Source organism: Stenella coeruleoalba (genome assembly GCF_951394435.1).
Source record: "Stenella coeruleoalba genome assembly, chromosome: 2".
Taxonomy (NCBI): Eukaryota; Metazoa; Chordata; class Mammalia; order Artiodactyla; family Delphinidae; genus Stenella; species Stenella coeruleoalba.
This window is the reverse complement of record NC_137147.1, coordinates 25,093,003-25,108,013: the sequence shown is the minus strand read 5'-3', so window position 1 is coordinate 25,108,013 and position 15,011 is coordinate 25,093,003. Positions and strand designations below refer to the sequence as shown.

Sequence of the window (15,011 nt, the reverse complement as noted above, 5' to 3'; positions counted from 1 at the left end):
GTCTAAATCCTGCAGATTAGGAACTCAGGCCTTAGGAAATTCTGTACTAAGAATTTCCAATTCTCCTGGGTCAGTTCAAAGCACCTTTAAAAGCTACCATTTGAGAGCCAGGTGAGACGCTGCAGCATAACCTGCAAGACATGAAGACTGCTTCCTCAGATCCTAAGGAATCCCACTCTCACACACACCGAAGCAAAAAGATTTCTCTCACGGAGACTGCACCTGGGCAGAGGCAACCACCAGAAACCTGTTTCCCCTCCAGCGCGGCCCCGCCCCTCCGCCTGTGAATCCCGCCCTCTCCGTGCCTCCAGACCAATGAGAAGGCGCGCCCCTCCCTCCCAGTTGCCATGGTGCCTGCCCAGTCCCTCCCATCACTCACCAGATGTGCGGCGGCTGGTCCAGACGGTGGAAGCGGGTGGCAAAGGACATCAGCGTCACCAGGGCCAGCAGAGCCCACCGGCCGGGCGCCTCGAAGCGCCGCGAGCTCGGAGCAGGCCGTTTGGGGCTCCGCGTTGTAGCTTCGGTGGCCACGTCCGGGCCCACGGCCCTAGCAGCCTGGGACCCACAGCGGCCCCTCCGGGGACGCAGCTCAGACCCTGCCAGGCCTCCGCCTACGGCCGGCGGCATCCTTCCCCTCCTCAGGGTGGCCCTCCGGCCCGCAAGCACGCTAGGTCTTGCGAGCCGCCCCGCCAATAAGTCACCAAGCGGCGGCTCGGGGTGCCCTGGGAAATGTAGTTAGTTCCCTACCCCGGACTCTGGGCTGGAAGGGGAGCGCGGTCGCCGCCCGGGCCGCTAGGAGACGGCTAGTGGCGCAGAGCATGACGTCCGGGCGGGCCGGGGAGAAAGCGGGCTCAAAGAACTGCAATTCCCAGCAGCGCCAGGACTGGGGGCGTGGCGGCAGGGCGGGGCAAGCTAGAAGAGACCTTAAAGCTCATTCTAGTCCAAGCCCTAGCTTTACCGAGACGAAAACGTAAGTTCTGACGTGTCGGGGTCTCACTGGGCCTGAATCGTCGACAACTCGGAGAGTCGCAGGCGCGAAGTTTCCTGGCCTGGAAGAGGGGTCGCCCAGAGTGCGAGATGCAAGTGGGGAAGGTCTGTGTCATGCATCCGGGGAGAGAGGCTCTACTTAGAAACAGGGAGAACTCTTGGGGGGCGGGGTCAAAGGTGAGCCGCTCGGCCCCGCCCACAGCTCCTACGGCGACTCCCAGCATGCAATGCGCCGCGCTGGCACCGCTCTGCACCTGCGCGCTACTCGCTGTGGCCTGTGATCCCGAGAGGATTGGGCGCGAGGTGCAAGGTTCTCGTGGAGAGTACCCGGCTTGGTTTGGTGGCTGTACCCTTGCTCTTCATCTGTCTGTCCACCCACCCCTAACCCCACTCGACCTGCTAGGGCTTCCAAGCGTCGTCCCTCGTCTCCCTGATCCGCACAGCCCTGCCGGTCGGCCCGGCAGGTCTTAACAGTTAAATGGCCTTTCAGGGTTGTTTGCATTTTGAGAGAGCGCCAGGGGCGAGGGGAAACTGTGGCACTTACAGTCATCATAATCACTTGGGGACCTTATTACCAGTTTTAATTTGTATTTCCCAAGACTAACCCCAGAACCACTGTTATCAATCTCTATTAAAGATTTGGAACAGCTATTGTAGCTCAAAGGAAGGTGGCAGGCCCATGAGGTGGGATATAACATCACTTTTTTTTTTTTTTTTTTTTGCTGTACGCGGGCCTCTCACTGTTGTGGCCTCTCCCGTTGCGGAGCACAGGCTCTGGATGCGCAGGCCCAGCGGCCATGGCTTACGGGCCCAGCCGCTCCGCGGCATGTGGTATCTTCCCGGACCGGGGCACGAACCCGTGTCCCCTGCATCGGCAGGCGGACTCTCAACCACTGCGCCACCAGGGAAGCCCTATAGTATCACTTTAACAGTGTATAGCCCTCCCACTCCCAAATAGGAGTTTAGGAGTCTTTCTCGAAAATCATGTGTAAGAGGTGGTTTTAAAATAAAATCTGCTAGAGTGGTGAGAATCCATATTTGAATTAAAAACAATTCCTCCATGAGTGGTGATGAAACGGATATTTTACTTGGGCTTAAAATTTAGCCCTACAAATGCAAAAAGGAACATGGGATGGTTTATGAAGTTATCATTGGTAAGAGAAAGATCAGAGACCGCCCTCCATTACATCTCCTGATGGCCCATAAGTAAGAAACCTGAGGGCAGGGCATTTACAGTGATTCTGTGGTCACCCTTAGTCTAGGTCAAATGTGTAACATTTAGTAATTAGGTAAGGCATTTCTTTAAGGATTCTAAGCTGATGTCTGCAGCTCTCTAGTGGTTCCATTCTGTTTCAGTGTAGCTGCCTCTTGGCCCCAGGGGCCCCTCCAGCCTAACCAAATAAGGAAAGGGATGCACCCTGGAACAGGGTACATCCAGTTGTAGCCTACGAACTCTTCTCCCTCCAAGAATGCCTGCTGCCTATCACTTGACCTTTGTGCCAGAACTATCTTCACTTTCCCCACGAAAGTTGCCTTCAGAATAGACTGGAACTCCCAGGGTCAGGAACTAACTTGGGAGGGACTGGGTTCCCACTTGTGCCCTTGCCCACGTAGAAGATGGAGTAGAAGATGGAGTTGGTAGTTCAGGGATGATGAAAGCAAGGTCAGGTAGCAGCTTGGTGAGCTGGGGCATACAGAAGGGAGAGCGAACTTGGGTGAAATGTCTGTAGTCAGAGGGATGGTAGACAAGGGTGATCTAAGAAATTCTATTGAGTTCTCCCTCATCCAAAAGGCTACATATGTGTCTGCCAGAAGATTCATGAGTGCTAATTACTGGTAACTCTGTTCTGGGTTCTGCTTTGAAATGCTGGTGACCAAGAAGCACCAGAGAAATTAACTTTGAGTCCCCTAAACTTTAGAGGAGAGGTCACACACCCTGCTGCCTTCAGGGGCCTCAGAGTAACAAAAATGAGAGAAGTGGACCAGGTGGGGGCCATAGCAGATCTGAGAGGGCATGCCCTCTCTAAAAGGGGCCATTAATTGGCTCTGATCAATTTTGCTCCTCAGGAAACTGAGTTCATTATCTCCAGATTTTTTTTTTTAATAAAAAACGGACAACAGGATTTGTATATGAAACAATGTGACTTTTAATGTTAGCAATGAATTGAAACATTTTAAATACAGTATAGACCAAACAGAACACTGTGGGCTGCCAGCTTATGACCTCAGCTTTGGAGTCAGTGGGCATATTCCCCAGCTATTTTTTTTTATAGATTTTTTTTTGACGTGTACCATTTTTAAAGTCTTTATTGAATTTATTACAATATTGCTTCTGGGTTTTTTTTAATGTTTTTTGGTTTTTTGGCTGCAAGGCATGTGGGATCTTAGCTTCCTGACCAGGGATCAAACCCACACCCCCTGCATTGGAAGGCAAAGTCTTAACCTCTGGACCGCCAGGAAAGTTCCCCCCTCTGAGTCTGGCCTGAGTTTTCCAGATGCTATTTTTATGAGATCAGCTGAGAGTCTGGAGGACTGGTGGGTGGAATGTTGAAAGAGATGGGCACCAAAGTGCAGAAAACTAGATTTCCTGGTCTTTCTGCCACTGTTGGAAGGAAATAAGCTATCATTTTAGGGCAACCCTTCATTTTACAGATGAGGGAGCTGAAGACTAGAGAAGGTAGGGATTTGTCCCCAGTCATGCGGGGCTAGGTCCTGCACTGGGACCAGACTCCCAGTATGCCAGCTCCTAGCCCACTGCACCACATGAACTACTGCTTCAAAACCAGGCCTAGCTGTCTGCCCAGGACACCAGACCTGGCTCCACCAGGAGCATAAAAAGCTTTCCCCAGATTAGAAAGAGATGCCCTTTCTGACCAGAGTCAAAGTTCTCCTGATGCCTGTTTAGACCAGCTTCCCCATTGGCTCATGGGATCCACCCCTTTAGGGTTCCTCCCCCTGCCCCGCAGTTCTGTGGGAGGGGACATTCCCTGAGAGGCCAAGGGTCACCACATCATCATGGCTGAGTCTAGGAAGGTAAGGAGGGCACCTGCAGTCTGGCTGCCCCTTTGGGGGCCCCCTGGACATCAGGAATGCATGACAGCACAGTTTGGAGCTGAGGGACCCCACATGACTCCCCAGGCCTCTAACCCAGAGAGCTCTGAGTCTGGCCTGACTTTTCCAGACGCAGGCCTGAGGGAGGAGGCCTAGCAGGCTGGGAAGAAACAGTGCTGGCTTGGAGACCCCTGGCTGGGAGCTGTTGCCTCCCCTCCAGTGGGCTCCTGGGGCTGAGAACCCACCAAGCATGGGTTAACATGCGTCCTCGTCTTCTCTCCTCAGCCCATCCTCTATTCCTACTTCCGAAGCTCCTGCTCATGGAGAGTTCGAATCGGTAAGAGCTGTACCTCCACTGAGAGCTGGAGTGGGGTGGTATGGGGTGGAGGGAGGCCTGGGTGAAAAGCCTCTGTCAGACAGGGCACCAGCCACAGCATCCCCAGTCTCCTGGAGCCCTCAGCCTCGAATGGCACCTCCACCTCGGAAGTCCAACTAGAGGAAGGGGGGAGGGGTGTTTTTCCTCTTGGGCCTGCCACCTCTCCCACTCTGCTCTCCAAAGCCCCTTAGCAACCATGCTTCAGGCAGGCTCACAGAATCCAGAGATCCTTGGTAACTGGCAGGGAACAGCTGGCCTTCCTCAGTTCTTATCTTATTTGATCTGGCAAATTAAACAGAGCTGGCCAGTGTGGACCCCAGAGGCTTCGGGAAGGAGAAACTGGGCCCTCTGGTTTAGTCCTGGTTCGACCCTTCTGTCCCTCAGCTTAAGTCAGCCCTCGGCCAAGGTCATAGTCGTAGCAGCTCGTACAGAAAGAGAACGGTGCTGAGTGTTTTTGTGTACATGGCTCCATTTAAACCTCAACGACCCTGGGAGGGAGGTATTATTATCATCACCATTGTACAGGTGGGAAAACTGGGGCACGGGGAGGTTAAGTAACTTGCCCAAGATCATGTAGCTAGTAAGAGGCAGGCCTGGAATCTGAACCAGCTAGCCTAGCTCCAGCTAGTCCATGCTCTTTACTACGCTATGCTGCCTGTCAGATGGGGAAACAGGCACAGAGGCTGACGTTACTTGTCCAGGGCCACACAGCTAGCAAGTGAATGTGATGACATTTAAACCCAGGTAGCCTGCTGCCAGGAGCCTGTTCCTGACTCGGAAGCCATCCTCATGACCCTCCCCCTCCCACAGTCACTTGGTATTTGCTAGAATCAGTAGGCAAGAGCACTGGGGTGCCCGAGGACACATTTCTCCAAGAAGATGGCCTCCCTGGGCCCAGAGCCTCTGCCCTGACGGGGCCAGACCAGCAGCGCGGGCACTGTCTCTGCAGGGCCACCACGCATTGGCCTCCTGCCTGGCCCCGACCACTTCCACTCTCCAGGGTGGAGCTGACCGACGCTGAGAAGGAGCCCCGCGTCTCCTGGGCTGTCTGCAGGCTGTGACACGTCTTGCGCTCCTCCCCTCGCTCATTTGCCTGATACCGGCCATTGCCATATTTTAAGGCACAAGTGTGCACACTTACACACACAGTCTCCTCCACTAGGGTCGACCGAGTGTTTTGCCCTCACCATGCTGGGAGGAAAAGATCAAAGGAGATGGAGAGGAAATCCAGCCACTGGGAGTCAGCAGATGTGCTGAGGTCACCAGAGAGCCCTGATGCCTTGGGATCTGTAGTCAACAGCCCTGAGAACGGAGAGAATGGATTAGGAAGGGGTTCTCCTCTAAACAGAACAAGAGTGTCCTCTGCCTGTGTGGGCCCTGCGTAGTCACTGAGCACCTTCCCTTGGCCCTCAGATGACCTTTATGGAGGAATGATTGCATGTCTCCAACAAATAAGCCCTGCTTGCCACTGGGTAAGGTCCTGCCAGGGGCAGAGATGAAGGGGACATTGCCCTGCTGTCCTCCAGGAGCCCTCAGCGGGCCAGGGCACACACCCTCATAGCACCACCTAGAGGCATGAGAGGTCCGCTGGGGATACAGAGAGTCCAGGGGCAAGAGAGGCAGAGCATCATGGCCCTGGGGTAGGGGAGCGGGTGGTGATCCAGGAAGTTGGGAAGAAGGCGACAGGGCTACCCAGCAGTGTGGAGAAAGAAGCCTCCTTCCCGCTCGTCACCCTGGGAAGTGTGGTCAGAGGCTGTCACTGACTTGTCTGCTGTCTCTCCTAGCTCTGGCCTTGAAAAACATGGACTATGAGACGATAACCATCAACCTCACAAAGGATGGGGGGCAGCAGGTAAGGAGGCTGCCCCCAGGCCACAATGTAGGAGTCAGAGGCCTTGGAGAGGGGCCCGGCAGGGGGTGCAGACTTCTGCAGGCAAGAGATGAGCATGCGCCCTGTGGTCCCCATGGCCAGAGGAGGCTGCTGGCCCTGCCCTGTGGGACAGGGCGGCCAGCTGTGCAGCAAGAGGAGCCATGGGAAGGACCCAGGCTCCAGGCTCCGCACCACAGCCTGGCCTCTCCATGTCTGGCTCCAGAAGTGTGGGTGGTGAGCGGGTCCTCGCCCCATGCCAGGCCCTCTGGATGTGCCTTGGTGACCACATATAAGGTGCAGGGACAAGCACATAGCCTGGCCACTGGGATGAAACCTGTATTTCAGCAGCCACTGGGGTTCAGGATACTTCACAGATCCCCCAGGTGCCACCCTGGGCCTGGGAGCCAGGGCCTTTCCCAGGGGAGGGAGGCACAGGTGGGCAGTAGGCGAGGGGCTTCCTGCTTGCCAGACTCTGCTTTAGCCAGCTCAGGCCAGGCTGCCCAGTCCACCAGGGCCTTGTCTCCACAGTTCTCTGAAGAATTCCAGGCCCTGAATCCCATGAAGCAGGTGCCAGCCCTGAAGATTGATGGAATCACCATTGGCCAGTCAGTGAGTGGCGGCTTTGGGAGGCCCCTCATGAGCGTGGTGCCCTGGGCAAGAGGACCTCGTAGCTCTTCCTTGCCTGTGTCTGCCCAGGGCACCCAGCTCTCAGCAGGGATGAGCGGGGGAGGGAGGAAGGTTGCTTGCTTGCTTTGGGAGGTGAAGGGAGACTCAAGCATATGGGGGACTAAGTTCTGTAGGACAAGGGTCCAAAATGATCTCATCCTCCTGGGGAGCCTCTTGGCTTCACAGGGCTCAAGGGGAGGATGGTAAGAAGGGTAAGAAGGGGGGTGGTGACGATGGTGGTGTTGGAAGTGGGGGAGGAAGAGGAGTTTACAGTCCCCCCATGGTCCCTGCCTCACGGCTCGCCTCCGGACAGCTGGCCATCATTGAGTACCTGGAGGAGACCCGGCCCACGCCGCGACTCCTGCCTCAGGACCCAAAGAAGAGGGCCCACGTGCGCATGATTTCCCACCTCCTGGCCAGCGGCATCCAGCCCCTGCAGGTGCGGCTCCCGTGCACTTTCTCCCTCACACGCCTCTCACCCTCGCATCCCCACACGCATGCACTCTCCCCTCCGCATGCACGCGCACCCTGGCCAGCCCACCGTGAGGTGCCTTGCGGGGTGGCAGGAGGACAGAGGGGATTCTCAGGGGCTTGGCCCTGTCCCCTGTGGCAGAGGGAGGAGGGAGGCCAGAAAGCATCCACTCCCTGGGACGCCAGCCGCCTTCTGGGAAGCCCCAGGTTTCCAAGGACACGTCCAGAGTTGCCAAGGTGGGGAAAGGGCCAGGTGGCAGGGAGAGGCTGAGCAGCGCATGCCCCCGCCTCCCACCTTTAACCAGAGCAGCCTTCCTTTCACCTGTTCTGTGTCATAGATTGGGATTCTCCTAATATTTTTTTGGTAAGTTTTCACTGGTAAAACAAAAAAGTATTAAAACAATTCATCTGTTTAAAAAAAAAAATTCATCTGTGCTAATCCCTGACTTTGCAAGTAAGGAAATAGCCCAGAAAGGTGGAGTGACTGCAGTCACTCTAAGTGTGACAGACCCCCTGACTGTGTATCTGTGGCCCCCCCGCCCCATGTCACTTTTTTTTTTTAACAGGAAGTTGAAGCAGACAGACATCCAAATCTCCTGAAAGCCAATCCTATGTGCCTCCCCCATGCTGCCCTCCCCAACCCTGTGTCACACTCCCTCTCCTCACAAGGGACCATGTCAGGGAGAAGCATTGGATGCAATGGAGAGAGGCCTTGGGTTGTGCCTCCACCCTTACACATCTCTGCCAGAGGGATAGGGGCCACGAGGGCAGCCAGAGAAAGTGGCCTCTGGGATCGTCACCTCCCTTCCACCTCAGGCCCCACAGGGTGGGAGCTCACAGGGTCCAGGGTAGGACAGGTGTACAGCCAGGGACACACGGGAACCAAGCTCACCTGAGGGGACTTGGCTGAGTGCGCGGCTCAGCCTGGCTCCCAAAGCTCATCCCAGAGTTTTCTTGGGCTACACAGAACCTGTCTGTCCTGAAGCAAGTGGGACCGGAGAACCAGCTGACCTGGGCCCAGCAGGCCATCAGTTCTGGCTTTAACGGTGAGTCCTTGCCCCTGTGAGCTGCCCCTGGTGACCTCTTAGAGAAATGGCCCTCACACCGGGGGCCCTGGCATCTGGCAGCGTCCCGGGCTCTTTGGCCTTGGCAGTGGCATGGATGAGGGTGGGGGGGCAGGGCCGAGGAGGCAGTGGGCTGGGCAGAATCCAACCTGGCCTCAACCCCTGGCACTTCTGGGAACCTCATGCCTGAGGCCTTTTGGAGATGGATGGCCCAACTTCTGCTCCATTGCCCACTCCAGGCAGGAAGCCAGGGCCAGCAAAGTGTCAGCACATCGGTGTGAGAACTGCTGCCTTGGCCAGTGGCAGGCCTTGTCCCCTCAGAGGAGGGAATGGTAGCTGAACTTGCAGAGCGCAGGGAGGCATCATCTTATCCCCATGTGCCCATCACCTCTCTCCAGATCTGACTGCCGTGTTCCCTCTAGCACACGCTCTAGCCTGCCACTCAGATAGCTGCCATGTCATAGCTATGCACCAAGGCCCAGAAAGGCTGCTCTCCCCTTAGAGTATTCATGTTGCTTCCCTCCAGCTCTGGAGCAGATCCTGCAGAGCACAGCGGGGAAGTACTGTGTGGGAGATGAGGTAAGCTCTCCCCAGGCCCATGGGGGTGGCCTCCTCCCTCAGGCCTACCTCAGGCTGCCACTGTCTTCCACTTAGACTCAGCTACCTCCCTCCAGCCCAGGGCAGGCACAGCTCAGAGAGCTTCCTGAGGAGGCAGCTGTAGCAAGGGTGGGGAGTCAGCAACCCAAGGTCGTCCTCTCTGCGTTAAGCGGAAGTTAGCTCACGGGGAGCTTCTCAGCCCCTTCCTGGTCAGCTGCCTCAAGAGGAAGTGAGTTTCTCATTGCTGGAGGTATTCAAGTTGAAGACCTCATCTCTGAGATGAGGAGGTGGTCCAGCCATCAGATGAGGGATCAGACTAGGTGATGTCTCCATTCCCTTCCAATGCTAGGATTCTAGGATTCAGGTGCCCTTGACTCCTACAGGCTAAGGCCCTGGCTCTATGGTAATTCTGGTTCCAGAGTCCCCCACCTGCACCCAGAGGCTTTCCCTCCCTGCTGGGAGCCCCCACTAAGTGCCTGTGGTGGCAATTTTGAACAAGCACAGTAACATCCACTAAGGCAATCGAGCCTTCTCTGGCTACCCACAGTTGGTTGTCAGCGCAACTGCACTGTAGCCTGGGAGAAGCGCTTCAGCTGCAGGGACAGACCCAGCCAGCCCGGGGAGATGAGGAGGGGGTGGGGCAGTGGGGGTGGGGTAGAAGAGCCAGAAGCAGAGGGGAATGCCAGGGGCCAGCACCCCAGTGCTGTCACTGGTGGGAGTCTGGGGTGCGCACCCTGATGCAAGCCCGCCCGACCCTCTTTGCAGGTGTCCATGGCTGATCTGTGCTTAGCGCCTCAGGTGGCAAATGCTGACAGGTAAGAGACAGCCCTGCCACCCTCCCTCTTCCTCCTGGCTCCTCCCCTCAAAATGCCCAGCTGCCTCCTACAGTCAGGCCCTGACTTCATCGACTGAGGTAGCATCTCACGCAGACCCTCCCCCACTGCCCCCAGCAGCCACTGTGGCCGTAAGAGACAGGCAGAAGCCGGGGTAACACCCTTCCCATGCCCACTGCAGCCCAGGGGATACCGCACAGCCCCCACTCCTAAGAGGAGGCGTGTCACCTGGTGGACGCCCCTGCAAGAGTCCACTCCAAGAGCCTGCTCTCCCCAGACGTGGCGTTTCTGTGCCTGGCAGTGAGCTCTGCCTCTGCTTTGCTCCATCAGCCCTTCAGGAGGGCACGGATGAGAACCTCTCTGTGGAAGGCATCGTGCTGGGCACTGTTAGGGGTATGGAAATGTGTGACACATTCCCTGCGCCTGAGAAGCTTATGACATGGGTGGGGAGATGATCTGTATATAAATGCCCAGCACTGGCCTTACACATAGTAGGTTGTATAGATAGCCATGGCCTGGAATAGGAGCAGTAGGAAACTGAGATGCCAGACAATACTGCACAAGACTGTCCCTCCCCAGAGAGCTACCTGTGAACAAGGACCCCCAACCTGGCAGGGCTGCCTTCCTAGGCCTTCCCTGGCCAGCCCCAGGGACCTCATCCAGCCCCGCCTCTGTGCTTCCCCCATCGCCTGCAGGGCAGTCTCCCTGGGCCCCTGCAGACCTTGGCTCAGGGGGATGTTTCTCTGCCACAGGTTCAAGGTGGATCTCACTCCCTACCCTACCATCAGCCGTATCAACAAGTCACTGCTGGCCTTGGAGGCCTTCCAAGTGTCTCACCCCTGCCGGCAGCCAGATACACCCCCTGAGCTGAGGGCCTAGCTCTCAAACCGCGCGCCACTTGTGCAGGGGCCGGGAGCGGGTGCGGGAGCAGAAGCTGCATGGGCTGAAGAGGCCTGGAAGCTAGCGAGCCTCAACTGGAGAGGTGGAAGACCTGAACTCCTAGCCCTTGAACTTGAACTCTAGGCCCTGGATTTGCCTTCCCACTGAAACTCCTTCTGCCTCAGCCCCTTCATCTGTCACATGCGGGCAGAATGGGGTGGGAGAATGCCGGGAGGCGGGTAGGCAGGAAGTCTTCATGACTGTGTCGCGGGCAGTCATGAAGATGAAGTGAACGTAGACTGAAACGTATGCCGAGTTTACCAGAGAGCCATGAGGAAGTCTGAGCGCCTCTTCCCGTCCCCTCGACTGTACCTGACTCCAAAGAATGCCCACACTGAAATCTGGTAATTAAACTAAAGCCCAGGCCCCCGGGTTGTTCACTTAAAGCTGAGCTGGGTTGCAGAAGGTGAACACTCTTCCTAGCTGGAATCCCTTGTGTCTGGACCAGGAGAGAAAGCCAGCCAGCCACTTGCCCACTCTGTGGTTGGCCTGGCCCCTGGGACCTAAGGGCAAGGAAGAGAAATAAGCCCAAAAGCCTGCCTGAGAAAATCAGACAAGATCCAGAAGAGAACAGGTATAAGAAGCAGGAAAGAAAGCCTCCTGCGACCAGCTGAGTGCCCAGGCCTGGGAGTAGCCCCGTTGCTCACTTCCATGGCAGCACTGAGGAGACGCTGGCCCGCTCAGCCCAGTCCCTCATCTTCAGGGGCAGCGTTCTCTGGAGCAGCCTCAGGATTAGGTGCTTAGGATACATCCACGTGTGAGCGGTGCTGGGAGCTGGAGGCAGGCTCCTCCGTGGGCAGTATGAACAGCTACTGACCAAGCTAGCAGGAGGCCAGCCGGGTAACGGCTTACCTTGGGCTGCCCTGGAGGGAGCAGGTCCCCATGCCTGGCAGTGCTCAGCCAGAACCAGGATCACCTCGGGCAGAGATACTGTAGGGAGATGCGGGTCACTTCTGGGAGTGAAACAAGATGACATTTATGTTCCATATGTGAGATTTCATTTCCCCTGTGTAGCTGAGGTTTAAACAAGGAATTAAGATAGATGTGTCTGGTCCAAGTGGAAGCCACCTTTCTCGGCCATGAGTCCCTTTTCTTTAGCTCCAATGCCAGGGCACCTAGTTCTCCCCTCTCATCCCGGGCTCCTTAGTGGCCTCTCCTTCTCTCTTGGATGGCCTGGGCTCCAGGCTCTAGAATGACCAAGGTGGGCCACTCTTGTTCCCAAGGTGAGTTTGTCCTGGCAGAGCCCAGAGAGAAGCCCAGGAAGGTAGAGGAGACACAGCAATGGTGAGGGATGCTGTGCCTGCCCTGCTGCCATCTGGACCTTTTCCTCAGATTACTCCAGACCTGCCTGGCTGCATAAGGCTCACCTGGGCTCTCACCAAGAAACCTTGACTTGAGATAAGAGACTAATCTCCTCAGCTCAGGGATCAGTAACCGTCACCTGACTTGGACTTTTGAAATTGAAGGTGATTCAAGCTCCTGTGGATTTTAAAGAGAAAATGAACTCAGGGGAAAGGAGGGAAGCCCATACTTCAGGCTGTGCTCCTACAGCTCCCACGGCAGTGTGCTCCCTGGCCCTGGAGAGACATGGGCCCAGCCAGGAGCAGCGGGCAAGCTGCAGGGCTAGCCTTGGCCAAACGGGGCGCTGCCACCACTCGCCCAGATTAAGGAGGCAGCTGGCTCTACCTGTCACTAACAGGTGCCTTTGGGAGCCCAAATAATCCAAAACAACTTCCAGTAGTGCTGAGGTTACCAGGTTCCCCTACTCCTCCCTCCTCCCAGTCTCGTTTCCAGGCAACAGAGGAGCACAGAGACTTCTGGGAAGTACAGGCAGTAGATAGAATCCACATCTAGGACAAGGTACAGGCGCAGAGACAACCTGAGACCACTCCCCAGCCCTGAATGGTTCTATGGGGAACTAGGTATAATGAGCGGGCGGACTGGGGTTCTTCCTAGAAGGAAACCATCTGGTGGCTGTCCTGCTCCAGCTGCTAATGCACGTTCCACTTCCCCCCACTCAGCATGCAGCGAGCCCTGCCAGGGGACTCCCCGCGCTGGGAGCTGGCGGGTGTGGCTGTGTGCCTGGGGATATGGCAGACATGGCCCCTGCTCTTACTGAGCTTATGTCCCTCCACTTATTCCTGGAAATTTAACTGGCCGTCTCTATCTCCACCCCTCAACATCATGGGCCTGTTGCCTATCTGCTTGTCTGTCTGATATTAATTTGGTTAACCTGAGGCTCCATCAGCCATCCTAAAACTGGTGGCCAAAGCTGAGTTGGCCACCTTAAAATTTAGATTTTAAGGAAATCTAAATCAAGTAAAGAGGCGATACAGCCTCCGTTATCAAGCACTTATAAAAACCATCCTCATTTAATGCACAAAACTCATTTTAATATTTTTCTCATAGTTCTGGTCCTCTAGTTCAACAGGAGTTTTGTGATACGTGTCCGAGTGTGAGGTGAAAACCAGCCATGGGTAGGGGAGGGCAGGGATCAAATGCTGTGGGTTTTCCTCTGGGCTCAGTGAGATCCTTGGAGTCCATGACATTTCTGAGGCCCTCCTTTATCATCTGGTTTTCTCCAAACCCAGACAAACCTGTCCTTCCTCACAAAAACAGATGTGTCTAAGCCAAAGAAACTCACTCCAGGCTCCTCTGAGCTGCCTCACCTGGGAAGTGCTGGGTTCTTCAAGTGTCCCCACATCCATGACCTGAGCCACCCAGAGACACGGCTGACTAACCTTGGTGGTTCTCAGCTGTAGGAGAACTATAGCCCTTCTCCTTGTTCAATGATGTCTCAAGGACTTCACAAAGGAGTCCTTCTCCTTTGTGAAGGAGATTTTTGTATTTTAAAGCTAGAACCATGGGAATTCCCTGGCGGTCCAGCAGTTAGGACACCATGCAGGGGGCCCGGGTGATGCCTGGTTGGGAAACTAGGACCCCGCCGTGCGGTTCGACCAAAAAAAAAAAAAAAAGCTAGAACCTAAGCCATAGAGCTCTCCACACAGTGTGTAGCAACACAAGCCGGTCTCCAGGCCAGGGCTGGGAGCCAGCCTTGCTGACTTCTTCACCTGGAGCCAAGGAGAAGACTAACGCAGGACCAACTCAGCTCCCAAGGGCCTGCCGGAACTTTCTGGAGTCTCCTGTGGCCTTTGGGGGCTGGGGCTGTAGAGGTGAGGGGACCTGGGGGGATGGATTCAGAAGGGCTGCCAAGAGAAGGCAGGCCCAGGGGAGCCACCGGCTCAGGACCCCCTGAGGGATGGGAAGGACTGGGGGGGGCGGGGGGGGCAGTGGGATGAGTAGAGTTGAGGCCTCACTGAATGACCACAGCATGAGAAAGAAGAGCCTCTGTGGATTTCTGGGCCTGCAGTTTTATGTCAGAGGGGCTATCACATGTTCCAGGCCCGGGGCCTCCGTGGGGTCCAGGTCATCAACATGCATAGCTGCCCTGCTGCTCAGTAACGTGGATTTGGCCGACTGTAGCCCCTGCCCTTAGGGAACCATCCTCCCAGGACCTGGGACTGGATACACGGGAGAGAAGAGAAGCCTCTTCTCTATTCCCAGAGGAACTTAGCTGTGCTTTGAGGAGTAAGAGAATGCAGCGTTACTAAGCCTTCTTCCCTGCGTGAGAGCAGAGCTCCCTCAAGCTCCTCTAGGGCTACACTCCTGACCTCTCTTGCCCCAGTACCAAGCAAGATGACTAGCCCTGCTCCATGAATGCATGTGAAACTGAGAGATATCCTTCCCGTACAACCGTGGCTGGCTACCCCCTCCCTCCCTGAATGTCTCTCTCCTCTTTCAGGGCCCTGGAAGATCATGAAGGAGCAAATATTTCCCCAAGTGCATAGACTTTTCTCTAGAGGTCAGACAATGGCTCCAAGGCTTAGCAATAATTAAGCTTCTATAAAGGGTTTTTAAAAACTACCCCCCCGCAATTCCCTCAAGTCTGCAAATAAATTCTTATTTTGGGGGGTCAGATGTATCTCTCAAACCAAAAACCATCACCTATTCAGAGGATGTTTTCCAGGAGGGGTTTCTCCCCAAAGGCTGACTGAATGGTGAAAGTCAGGTCCTTCTTCATTTCCACATCAGTTGTTAGATCTGTGAAGAACGATCCACAGACACCTGATCTTGGGACGCCAGGGACCGCAGGGAGA

General features: G+C 55.6%; 2 protein-coding genes across 3 annotated transcripts in view; one reads left to right on the top strand and one right to left on the bottom strand.

Annotated features, from left to right (window-relative positions):
* POMT2 (protein O-mannosyltransferase 2) overlaps nt 1-820 on the bottom strand; it is a 47,890-nt gene extending 47,070 nt beyond the window's left edge. The window contains exon 1 of the mRNA XM_079913197.1: nt 380-820. Coding sequence (XP_079769323.1) covers nt 380-627 — 248 coding nt within the window. The 5' untranslated portion in view covers nt 628-820. The remainder of the gene's footprint in view (nt 1-379) is intronic.
* Nucleotides 821-833: 13 nt separating this feature from the next.
* Nucleotides 834-11,314, top strand: GSTZ1 (glutathione S-transferase zeta 1). Of its 2 annotated transcripts, none has more exons than XM_079913199.1 (9): nt 834-970; nt 4,324-4,375; nt 6,199-6,266; nt 6,813-6,893; nt 7,264-7,389; nt 8,389-8,467; nt 9,012-9,064; nt 9,848-9,897; nt 10,668-11,314. In XM_079913199.1, the coding sequence occupies exons 3-9, from the start codon at nt 6,216-6,218 to the stop codon at nt 10,792-10,794; spliced, it is 567 nt and encodes a 188-aa protein (XP_079769325.1). In that variant the 5' UTR covers nt 834-970; nt 4,324-4,375; nt 6,199-6,215; the 3' UTR covers nt 10,795-11,314. The 2 variants fall into 2 exon arrangements, with proteins under 2 accessions (XP_079769325.1, XP_079769324.1); XM_079913198.1 differs by having other exon boundaries at nt 963-1,092.
* The last annotated feature ends 3,697 nt before the right edge of the window (nt 11,315-15,011 follow it).